Raw genomic sequence first — 13,037 nt, 5'->3', positions numbered from 1 at the left:
TAAAAACTATGGCTAGGCCAAATGTAATTAAAATTAAAATAATGCTGGACATGGGCGAGGGAAGTGATAGGGCAGTTTATGGAAACATACAAGCAGACCTAAAACAATATGAAGTGCTTTGGAGGTGCTATGGGATCACTATTCTGGGAAGGCACACTGGAACAACCATGTCTTCAAGCTCCTTTTAAAGATTGCCAAGGTTGGCACATGCCTGATGTCCTTAGGGAGTGAGTTCCAGAGTCGAGGGGCCACTACCGAAAAGGCCCTCTCTCTCGTCCCCACCAATCGCGCTTGTGATGCAGGTGGGAGCATGAGCAAGATCAAAGAGATCTTCTGGATCTTTCCAAGATCACCAGGTGATCTCAAAAAAACCATAGTTTCAACTTCCATTTCCTTTGAAGCTGGGATAATGATATGACATTACTGTAATCATGACAACATAAACTATATGAAGCACTTTGGAGCACTCTAAAGTGCTAAGCATATGTTGAGATTCAAAGTTCTGGCTTTGGCTTATACAGCCCTAAATGGTTCCGGTCCAATTTACCTGTCTGAATCTCCCTTTATGAGCCAACTAGAGCTTGAAGACCTGCTGGGGTGGCCCTGCTCTCAGTCCCACCTCGTTTGCAAGTGTGATTGGTGGGAATGAGAGATGGGGCCTTCTCAGTGGTGTCCCCTTCCCCAGTGACATTAGACTGGCCCCATCCCTCCTGGTTTTCAGGAAAAAGCTAAAGACCTGGTTCTGTACACAAGGCGTTCGAGAAGTAGGTAATACACAAATTGACATCAACCTAGGAATCCCAATAATGGCTGTAAGAAAACCAAGAAGTATGGAAACCATGTCTCGGCACTTTTTATGTTTTTAATTTGTTTACTCTATTTTTATATTTTAACTGTTTAGATGTTTTAACAGTTTTATAATTTAATATGGTTGGTTTATTACTATGCATATGATGCAGCATTGAATTTTTGCCATAGTTTGTAACCATTTTTGGTTATAAGGGGTGACTGGCTGATTGGCCTAAGTGCTGCCAAGAACCTCCCTACCCACAGGGCAACATGGAATTTGTGGAATTCAGAGTTCCCATCTCTAATTTAGATGGAACAATGATTTGATTCATTATAAATCAGTTTATATTGCTAAGTAGTGTGTTTTTCTTTGCTTTGCTTGTCTATATTAATCTGAGAATGGTATTTCCTACACCTTCATCCTCATTTTCCCATATGTTGAGACTTTCTACTGGACTTCTATATCTCAGTGTGAAAGGTATTTCATATTATACTTTAAGAAAACTTCACAACAACATTACAATATCAAATTTCACCTAATGTACACTTTCATCAGCCTAGGTATAAATTTTAGAGCTCACAGTTTACACTTTATTGAGTGGGGTGCCAAAATGTTGAGTTGGCCCATCTTAGAATCTGATTCAAAGTTTAGACTATTAATTTTTGTCAAGATATATGAGAGGAGGACTTGCAAGCAAAAGAGAAATCAGCAACTATTTTGTTTTGTTTTTCCTTGTTGGAGTTTCTGTGTCCCTCTATGAAAGAAGAATGAGAATACAGATACCAAGACATAACATACTAAATATATTCCAAAACTATGCAAAAGAGAACACAAACAGTAAGCTCAAGCAAATATCAAAACCTTTTTAATAGAAGTGCTACCCAACTTTATCCCTTGCTCCTGGCAAATACCATCCTCATTTCCATCTCATGAGTTCTATTATCTCAGTTGATTTGATAATCCAAGATCTGGAAACTACAGATATATCATTGGTTCTCTCATAAACATTATCACCTCTCATAAACCATGACTACTTTTTTCAGCTTGTGTACCCAATTAATTAATGCATAAGATATCCAATAGGAAAACTGACAAAGTGACAATTCTGTATTACGAAGAAGTAAAAAAACTATGTTTTGTTCCATTAGTTTTATGCTACAGATATACTAGAAAATACCAACTTCCTTCCTTAGAAATACATATATTTGAATGGATTCAGTTATTGTAGAGGTCATTAGTTTCCTACTACAGATACACTAGAAAATACTTTCCTCATGTTGAAATACATATAATATATTTAAAATGATTCAATTACTGTAGATGTCATTTCTCATAGTATTCTCATATGTTTTTTCTGCAAATACTAATCTTTTCAAAAATAATTCTTTAAAAAAGTAAGATCTTTCTCCTCCTTTTCCTTACTTTCATCGTAAAAGGGAATGGCAAAGAATAAGTGATATATAAATTTGTAGTGAAGCAAAAACAAAGCAAAAAAACCTCTCCATAACTTTAACTAAACTGCAAGAGAAATACATTTTAGTATTTCATATATCGGTATATTTTAAAGGGCCTTGAAATCATCAATGAAGTATGCAGTTGTCTACTTAGCAATATTTGGGTTGATTGCATTGTTATTGAAGTTGTTAAGTGTTATTTAATAGATTCATTTGTTTCCCTGGTAAAGTATCTCTGGAGCCTGTTTAATATGTTTAAACTCTAATTTTGCCAAGTGTGCTGTTCTCATCAAGAACTAAAAAGAGTGGTGAATTCTCTCCAGAGTGCCTGTAGAGCAGTAATGAACTCTAATGGCCATACGATAATGTTTATCACAGTGTTGTCATTCATAGCAATATGTTTTTCCATGTATATGTCTTTGTATTTACCCCTGTGGTTGGTGAGGTCCCTTGATCCAGATGGCAATGGTGTATAGTTCATCTGAGGAGAAATCGAGGCACCATCAGTTGAGACCTGCAAGATACATACATTTGGTTATCATACCCAGATAATATGTTCATACAGATGCCACAATGCAAGGCATGCACTGAACTACTTTGAATTTCACAATGCCAACACTACAAAGAAATTCTAATTAGATATGACAAAGCATAACTTTTAAAATGACCCACATGGTTATTAAATGTACACCTCTTTCCTTTATTCCCTTGCCCAAAGGCTTGGACTTTTCTCATTAGATATCCAGTATCTTCCTTTGGTTAGATCATCCCATCTCCTTTCCATCTCTTGACACTTCATATACAGTATTATGATCCATAAGTTGTTTTAAACTGCTTTTTTTAGGCCTCAATCCTAGCAGTAATAATTTTACACATTTCTGTGTCTACACTAAGGACACATCTACTCTGGGCACTTAGATTAGATCAGTTTCATGGCTAGATCAGTTCCATGGTGGCCCAATGCTGTGCATAGCTAATCCAGGGTAACTCAAGGCAAGGCCACCTTATTGTAGCTTTACACCACATTAACCTGCTAAATGTGAGAGAAATAAGCTTGAACACTGTGAAAGCCACCTACTATATGGCTACCAGCCTCCTCCCAATAGACTCAAATCAAGGAAAAGCTTTATGAGAACTACCACTCCTCTTGGCACCGCTCCAGCAACAGCAAGGATATCCCTCTGGGCAGCTAAATTAGGAAAACGCAACTGGATAGCCCCCTGCAAGGGTCTTCCTCCAGGGGCAAATCAAGAATGGGCAACCTGGAATGGCACTACCTAAAAAAATCCTATACCTTGTGTGACTGTGGAGCAGAACAGACAACTCTGCACCTGTTTGCTTGTCCATTGTGCCCTGCCTAATGTACAGAGGAGGAATTGTTGGAGGCTACAGACAATACCACTCTGATGGCCGAAAACAAGGAGGAGCTGCGGAGCCTTCTAATCAAGGTGAAAGAAGAAAGCGCAAAAGCTGGGTTGCAGCTAAACGTCAAAAAAACCAAGATTATGGCAACAAGAATGATTGACAACTGGAAAATAGAGGGAGAAAATGTGGAGGCCGTGACAGACTTTGTATTTCTAGGTGCAAAGACTACTGCAGATGCAGACTGTGGCCAGGAAATCAGAAGACGCTTACTTCTTGGGAGGAGAGCAATGTCCAGTCTCGATAAAATAGTCAAGAGTAGAGACATCAGACTGGCAACAAAGATCCGCCTAGTCAAAGCCATGGTATTCCCTGTAGTAACCTACGGATGTGAGAGCTGGACCTTAGGGAAGGCTGAGCGAAGGAAGATAGATGCTTTTGAGCTGTGGTGTTGGAGGAAAGTGCTGAGAGTGCCTTGGACTGCGAGAAGATCCAACCAGTCCATCCTCCAGGAAATAAAGCCCGACTGCTCATTGGAGGGAAGGATACTAGAGACAAAGTTGAAGTACTTTGGCCACATCATGAGGAGACAGGAAAGCCTAGAGAAGACAATTATGCTGGGGAAAGTAGAAGGCAAAAGGAAGAGGGGCCGACCAAGGGCAAGATGGATGGATGGCATCCTTGAAGCGACTGGACTGACCTTGAAGGAGCTGGGGGTGGTGACGGCCGACAGGGAGCTCTGGCGTGGACTGGTCCATGAGGTCACGAAGAGTCGGAGACGACTGAATGAATGAACAACAATAACAACAGACAATACCATTGTTGTTGCCCATTTTTGGTCAAAAGATAACCCTGCACACCTTCTATTTTTATCAGTTTTATACTAATTTATGAATGCTTTTGATACGAAATAAATAAAATCACATTAACCAAAGTCAGTGAATAGTTCACGTTCTGGCCCATAATTTGGACAATCACTTAACTTTGGGCCCACCTGAACAGTTGGATGAGGTCCAGAGCAGAACTGGCCACAACTGTTGCCACTGCCATTCCGTGTTTCCTGGGCTCTAGTGTCCCAGGGACACAATATGGCAGTTAACAGCCCCTCCCACTCGACATGTTTTGGCAGTCTCCAGCTGTAATACAGATTTACCTTTGGCTGTCACCTGTAGTGATATTGGCTGGAATGATAGGGTGATCTGGGAAGAGAGGTGCAAGAGGAGTGGGATTCCTCTTCCCCTCCCTTGTTGTCCCAGATGACAGCTAATAGGTAGGATCTATGTCACAGCCAGAGACAATTATGACACAAAGGGAGGGATGGGATGGTAAGGGTGGTCATCCTGTGGCAATGAACTGTGCTCTGCACAATTGGGCAGTAGGGACTTCCTCTTGCCTCTGCAGTGGCTGGGAAGTGCATGTGTGACCCATTCCGAAACTGATCCAGTCTATGTCATGCTGGATCAGCTCTAGTTTATTAGGTCAGTTTAGGTGCTCATGGGATGGAATGTTCCACTACACACACACACACACACACACACACAACATTTCTCTTAAAATGGTTATATTCTGTTTATCTTGCTTGCTTGTTTTGTTTTATATGGTTTATTGCAAGTTCACTTTGAGTGCATCTAGAAGCAGAACTTTGTCTCTCTTTCACCATTGCCCTACCACCACAACTGGAAGTAAGTAGAGCTGCAATAACATAGCTAGAAAATTGGTCATCAGTTTTGAAGAACAGCACATTACATAATTCGATCTGCTATATCTTACCATACATAATGTATTAGCCCCTTGTTCCACACAGGGTTACCACTGGATGTGCCTCCCACTGCCTTGATAGGAAAGGATAAATAACTATTCTCAAAATATACAGTGTATGCAATATACTAAATAAAATCAATTATAAGGAAAGTATCATTTTCAAAATAATTATCAAAGTCTGTGACAAAGCTTAATTACACCCTCTTAAAACTAAAATAAAAATGAGTACTGCAATAATAACAATTTCCAATGACATTTTTAATTCATCAGTATAAAATGATTTCCCACTGATGAAAGAGTAATTTTTGACCTTATAGTACAGTATTTATTAAAAAACATTGTTATGAGTAATATCTTGATATTATCAACATTCATTTCTAAGGCTCTGAATGAGTGTTGTTAGTGAATCTGTATCACACACACATATACACATCTTTAAAACACGTTTTAACAACTGCTATAGCAACGCTTTCAGCCTTCAGCAACTAGGTGAATGTTAACCCAGCAAAACAACTCACAGAAAGATAATTGCTCCTATTGATCATTAAAACCATTGTTACTTATACAGAGAAAGCATGCATTTAAAACAGTGATTCCCAAAGTGGGCATTACAACCCACTGTTGGGCGCTGTGGCAGTAATGGCCCCTGGTGCATTTGGGGGTGATTAATAACTATAAGGGGGCGGTGAAAGCATAAAAGAAAGAAGAGAAGATTTAGAAAAAATTATTTCCAGGGGGTAGGCCAAATAAGTTTGGGAACAACTGATTTAAAACAAGACCAAGAAGAAGAACTGATTCAACACAACAAAAAAAATTCTTATTCTATTTGTTCTTGATTAAATATAGGTGTCTCAACAGCCAAGCGACCCTGCCTAAAAAACCAGGAACATGAGCACGAGTCTATATTTTGGAATGTTATCTGGAAATACATGGGATGTAGATGTATATCAACATACAATATTTTCCCAAAAACAAAACAACAGGAACTATGACATATCAGAGATACAAATCAAAAAGTAGGGATATTCTAAGAGACAACTAGAGCACATGCTAACTTTGATTTTTGCCAACCTTGGGTGTATCAACGATATTACACTCGTCCTGGTTTGGGGGCTGTCCAGAAGCCAAGTCAGCACTTTTTATAGTGAATCTAAAATGGTATGCAAAGCACACCATTGCATCCACTACAGTATATTTTGACTTTGTCTGCAAACCCAGGGTAGTATGTTTAAGCTTTTGTCACTTATTTAAAGAATGACCTAGCGCCCCCTCCATCTCCCAAGTTTTTCCAACAGATCAAAAAAGATGATGCAGCTCCATTTTAGACCTTTCAGATATTTTCTGTCTGCTCAAGGGCTCTTAGCTGAAACCCTGATAATAGCAAAGATTTCTCTTCAGTACTTTTAATCTCAATTTAGGCTGTTGACAGTTTGATGATAGCTTTTCTTAAAATTACTGGAAGGAAACTCTGCCTTTTCAGCAAATACCACTGACAGATCAAAATTCAAGAACTTCTAAAAAGGATACTGGAGTGAAGGGACAATTTAGCTTTATTTTCCATGTTAGAAAAGCAAGAAGAGAAGGGATTCTTACAGGCCTTTTGCTGCTTTTCTGTACATAATTCCCTGTCAAGGATACAAGAGCCTCATTATCTCCCCACTAAGTGTTCAGTTACAAATGCTAGCTAATTCCACATTAAGAGCCTTCTTCAAAACTGATGCGACTGACTGAAAAGAGAAATTATTTCAACGGAGTAAGTGTAGTCTGTACAAAAAAAAGGAGCAATACTGGTTTTTCATTTTTAAATATTGAATGAGTCTGTGCCCTTACTAATTTTTCAAAAAATGTATTCTAAAGAGGAATTATAATTCTGTAAGATTTGCCACAATATTTTGATATTGAAAGGATTGACACGTGACAGCTCATGTCTACAGAGCTGTTCTGACAGCCACCTATCAAGTTTCAGTTACACTGTAGAAATGACCTTGAATGGATCTTGATGACAGATAGAAGCAGGGAGGGAGACATATGCTGGAGGGATTGCAAACAAATTAAAAGACATCCCTTATATCTGAAGAAAACTGACAAATGCTAGTCATTATTGATGGGTGAATTGCCCTCCGCTCCTTCCAAACACAATCCAGAACAAATGGATTATTTCCTCCATGCATTCTAATGTATTCCCAGTTAGTTTATGATCCCTCACTGCCACTTTGGTGCCACCTCCAATGAATAACATGAAGACAGGAGGGCAAAGAAGGTTTGTTTCTTGAAGATGAAAGTCAAACTGCCACACTAAGGCCTTGGCTTCCTTCTGCTGTGGATGAGATAGGCGAATGTGATCTCGCTATTGCTTGCACGTTTACAGCAAATGTGCAAGCAACAGCGAGTTCACATTCGCCATTGGACAGGAAGTTATTCCCAAAAAACACATTCTGAGAGATCTCTATAAACACGAAAATTTACAGCTAAAAATGCTACAGGTGGCAGAAAATACTGTCAGTGAAAATGTAATGAGAATTTGGGACTTGGGAGTCATGTGTAGGCATCCTGAAAAGTTTGCCAGGGAAGGTTACTGATTGGTTATGTTATACCTTCCAGTGGGCCGAGGGCCCTGACTTCCAAGTGCAGATCAACTTCGTGGGAAGCAAAATTGCCAATAAGGTATTTAAATATGTGCAAAAATGCAGTGTCTCTGCTCAGCCAGAGAGGAAGAGGTGGGGCACAAACAACAGGTGGCAGAAAATACTGTCAATGAAAATTTAATGAGCATTTTGGACTTTCAGTCATCTATAGGCATCCTGAAAAGGTTGCCAGGGAAGGTTACTGATTGGTTACGTTATGCCTTCCAGTGGGCCGAGGGCCCTGACACCCAAGTACAGATCAACTTCGTAGCAAGAAAAATTGCCAATAAGGTGTTTAAATATGTGCAAAAATGAAGGTATCTGCTCAGCTAGAGAGGAAGAGGTGGGGCACAAACAAAGGAGACTATACTTCCAAGAGAATATCTCCGAAATACACCCTAGATAGGAAGCTGTTGATTGCATTGCCATCATGTTGGAAACATTTGTTGACCATTGTTTCATGTGGCACTTCAAATGCAGCTTCTTGAAAATTGTGAATTTCCCACTCGACAGCCTCTCTTTCATCCCAGCGCTGGTGGGGAATGTTGCTGAGACCGCCACGGAGGCCTTCTGGAGCAAGCTGCAAGGGGCTGCTGGGGGAAGGGCACTGCCCACGTTGAGATCCAACCCCAACTTCATGGACTTCCACCCAGGGGGTGCCCTCAACTAGGAATATGTTGAGACAGCGATTGGGCAAGTTTGGAACCTGCATACAGAGCTGAAAATCTACGTGAGCAAAGTAATAACAAAGGGACTGAAAATCATGAACCACGCCTTAGACAGACCACTAAAAAGAAGATTCATTCTTCAGCAGCTTCTCTGACGGGCTTGTCCTGAGCAAAATTCTCAATGTCATGCTGCACTGTTCTAGGAAGAGATTGACCCAGATCACGCTTGATGTGGAGAACTATCACATGCAGACTCAAGATTTACAAAGACCCTCACACAGCATCTGGTAGCCCCTCCTGGGGACAAGACAAAAATCACAAGGAACATCATTCTCTCCATCAAGATTTCAAATATGCAGGAGGAAGCAGCCAAAGCTGAATCTCGCTGCAGTCTCAGCAAGATGGAGCCAGAAAGCAAAGCTGATCCATATTCCAACAATGGTCCATTGAACTTCACAGAGAATATCTGCTATTCAGCCAAGGCCTAGAGAGGAGAGGAGGAGAAGGAGATGAGGCCCTCTCCAGACATGGAGGACAAGAAGGAAGGAAGGCAAGACAAAGAGAAGGTCCGCAAGGCCCATACAGAGATGGACAGGTAGTATGGTGCTTTGCTGGTTCCATGTATAGAAGACCCATTCAAATCCCCTATCTCAAGAAGCACCAGAGCCCCCACCTCCATCTGTAGCTCTGAAGGCTCAATGGCATTTGATGTACTATGTCAGGATTGTCAGTTTCTGTATTTTGGGTTATGGGCTATGTAGTAGATTTCCAAAATGTGATTTAATGCTGTAAGCATATATATGAAATAATGTTCAGCAGGCATAGTGTTAAGTGTGTTAGTTCCTGCCTTCTGTGTGTGACGTCTAGAATGTGAAGTAGGTGTGTTCTACTGGGTATGAAGAAGGAGGCTAGAAGCCATTACTGAGGTTGTTGTTTGCGCGAGCAGACCACCATGCAACTCTGCTTTGTATATAAGCTGTAAATAAAAGCTAATTGGTTTATTGTTTTGCAGCTGTGTGTCAGAGCAGTTTTATCACCTCGTCAACCATAAATCAACAAGGATAAATTGCAAAATATATTGATACACACATCCAGTCCAAGGTTATATGCCTTTTCCCCAAGAGGAATACCTACCTCATTAAAATCTTAACCCTTGAAAAAAAATAAAAAAATAAAAAAGAGAAAAAATGTTCAAAACTTTTCAAAACTTCAGGTACTTCCGAATCCTTCGCTAATGGTTTGAAAGTGTTATTTCATGTTTCATTGGATGGTCTTTACTTGTGTCCCAGGCTTGGAACAGAAGAGGGGGGAGAGGAAAGGGAGGAAAGTCATCCACTTTGGTTTAAAACAGCTTCCCAGGCTTCGGACAAAAGAGGGAGGAGAGGAAAGGGAGGAAATTCATCCACTCTGGTTTAAAATGGCTTCTCTGGCTTGAGCCGAGATCAGGAATGAGACAAGGACCACTTTGGGAGAATCCGGGATTTGCACAACATGCTGTTGGTGCAAAACTAGTGCCCTTTCTCTTTGTAAAGCAAAGCATATGCACACAAATGTGTATCAGGCATGTAGTCAGTGCCACATGTATCAGTGCCATGTCTCCTTCCCCCCCTCTTCTCCTTTTGTTTTCATTCATAGTAAGATAAAACTGTTTACAAAGTTCATTATTCTACAGAAACTTACACTAGGCAAAATGTCACATCAGGTGTTTTGTCTTAGTAAACCTTAATGGCGGGAAAAGGAGAAGGAGACATTTCAGCTGCAGTCCTATCATGCAGTTCTACCCTACATATAACAAGCAAATTAAATTCTAGCCTTAAACAAATAGTCCCTCAAATGGCTACTTTTTTCAACAAGCCTGCAATATTGGAAATGGAAATGCCCTTTAAAAATGTAGTGATCGTTTTATTTTCACTTCACCATTGGCAATTGTGTATGAAAAGTTAGCTTCTGTCAAACCATTTGTCTTGCTTTATAGGATACAATGTTTCTGTATTCCAAGGAGACCTGTTAATGCAGGTATCTTTCCATGTGCCACGGTTAGTCGTTACGCTGGAGCAGTGTTCCCCTACCTTTGACTCTTTAAATATTTATCTAGGATATGTGAGAAATGGTGCTCATTTCTATGGTGCGCTATAAATTCTTCACACATGCACACACATCAATAACTATAATAGTCACTAATATATTGCACCTGACAAAATTTTACAACACAGGAAGAAGAGCTGTAAGTCCACATCCCTTTTGAAAAAGATTCAGAGCATGCAATGAGCACTTAGAGAAAGGACACTGGAAATCATCAGTCACTCACACAGAAACTGTCCTTATTTCCACGGCATATATTAACCATTGCATATTTTTAATTAGAGCCACTTTCGTGGGATGGATAGTGTCAGACTTCTGCTTGGAAACCTTCCACACCCGATCTGGTGGTAGCTCTTAGTCAGAGGTTCTGGTTTTGGAACTCCCATTTCAGGGGACTGTGGGTCTCCTTCAAGTTTTAGTTCAAACTTTAAAGGACTTAATGCTGGTGATAAATACTCACCTCCACTGCCCCCACCCCCACCTTCCAATCCATCCCCAGATAGATTCATTGCTTTGGATAGTTTATTGAAAGAATGAACACAACTACAGAATATTGGATAATAATATTGGGCAAGCTATAAAAGGAAGACTGAATTTCAGGACGTATAAAGTGTTATTCCTCAAATCTGAGTCACCAGCTATAACAGAAATGTGTATACAAAGCTGAGCAACCTGCCACTGAGTAGACACAGAATAGACTTGAGATGAAGAAATGCTGTGCTTATCAGCCAAATGGATAGGCAAGCTAATACAAATTCTAGATATGTTACCTTCCATCTTTACTTATGATAACAGACTTACAACAATATCCCAAGCCACATCTACACTACCATACAATTCAGTTTCAGAATGCAGATTGTATGACAGTGTAAACGTACATAATCAGTCTGCATGATATGAGTCTACACTCCTGGTTCCCAATGTGGGGCATGCACCCCACAGGGGGGCAATTTGATTTTTAAGGGGGAAGATTCAAGAATGAGTTATTAACAATTTTTCTTTGCATTTCTTGTGGTTCTAGGAACCTCATATATTGTGACACACACATTTTTAAAGTAATAGAGAGGAGTGGTGAGAGCTCAGAGTTAACTAGAGAGTCCATGAACACAGAAAAGCGAGGTCAGTTTCATTCCAAACACCCTACTTCTTTTAGTGTTATTTTTTTTACATTACAAGCTATACAAAATTTGGGCAAGTAGTTACCTCTAGTTACTTCATAAGGCTCTGATAAAGAATAGTTGTGACTTGTGTCATCCGTGTCGATGAGGTTGTGAATTTGTTTTGTGGTTTAGGAGCTATTCAAGGGGTTGTACACTGTCATCAGAACAAATCTTCCATTCCACTGACATGGAAGCTACTAGTCCCCACTGATGAAGGGGAAACAGGATAATCTCTTGATCTCTTCTTGTGAATGCCAGGTAAGATCTGTGTTGTAGTAGAGCCTGTTGGTAACACTGCAAGTGGTAGTATGGGTGTCAGAAGAGGGAAAAGGAGTGCTTAAGAGTTAGATGAGGACCAACAGAGGAAAAGGATCTGGGATATACTTATGTCACCTACTGACGAAGATTCCTTCAAAGGGTTTTCTGAGAGTGAAGGGTCAATGAGTGAGAAGGAGGAAGGAGATACAGTGGATGTGAATAGGGGAACTAAGAGGGTTACTCGGGAGCAGGAGTCGGATGAGGAACAACAGAGGAAGAAGATTTGGGATATACTTACTGCTCCCACAGACGAGGAGGCTTTCATGGGTTTCTCTGGGAGTGATGGGGATGAGGGTGACACACTGGATGGACAAAGGTGCAAGAGGTTGAAGATGTATGTACTCAGCTAATGTCTAGTGACACGTTTGAGGGGTTTTCTGGTGGTGGGGATTGGCAATCGGGAGATACTGTGGAGTCTTGGGGAGAGCTAAGTCTTGACAAGTGGAAGAATTGCAGGGATGGGCGTCAGCGTTCAGGTGCAGAAGCAAAGTCAGCTCTAAAGGATAACAACAGGATGGAGGTCAGCTCATCATCGGATGATGAGGTGTAAGATAAAAGTAGGCACTGAAATGAAAGATCTTTGCAGAAGGCAAAGTGTTGGTTTCATGCCTTGGGGTTTGTCACTGCCGCTTTTGTGTTGGGCTTGGGTCCTGGATCTGCAGGTTGCTGCTTCTGTTCGTGTTACAACTTGGCTTGAATTCTCGTGAGTGTGGATTTCCCCCTTCTTTCACTTCGGACTGCTTTTGAAGACGACGCTGCCTACATGGACTTTGGAACCTTGCAACTTCAGACTTGGCTTTCGCCCGTGTCTGATCGAG

At 40.6% G+C, this 13,037-nt stretch overlaps 1 protein-coding gene across 1 annotated transcript in view; it reads right to left on the bottom strand.

Annotated features, from left to right (window-relative positions):
• Positions 1-13,037, bottom strand: part of LRMDA (leucine rich melanocyte differentiation associated) — an 886,320-nt gene that overhangs the window by 156,853 nt on the left and 716,430 nt on the right. The window contains exon 6 of the mRNA XM_067466959.1: positions 2,674-2,758. Coding sequence (XP_067323060.1) covers positions 2,674-2,758 — 85 coding nt within the window. The remainder of the gene's footprint in view (positions 1-2,673; positions 2,759-13,037) is intronic.

The sequence above is a fragment of the Anolis sagrei genome, chromosome 3, assembly GCF_037176765.1.
Source record: "Anolis sagrei isolate rAnoSag1 chromosome 3, rAnoSag1.mat, whole genome shotgun sequence".
Classification (NCBI taxonomy): domain Eukaryota; kingdom Metazoa; phylum Chordata; class Lepidosauria; order Squamata; family Dactyloidae; genus Anolis; species Anolis sagrei.
The sequence above is the reverse complement of the archived record's forward strand: the minus strand, read 5'-3'. Positions and strand labels throughout refer to the sequence as shown.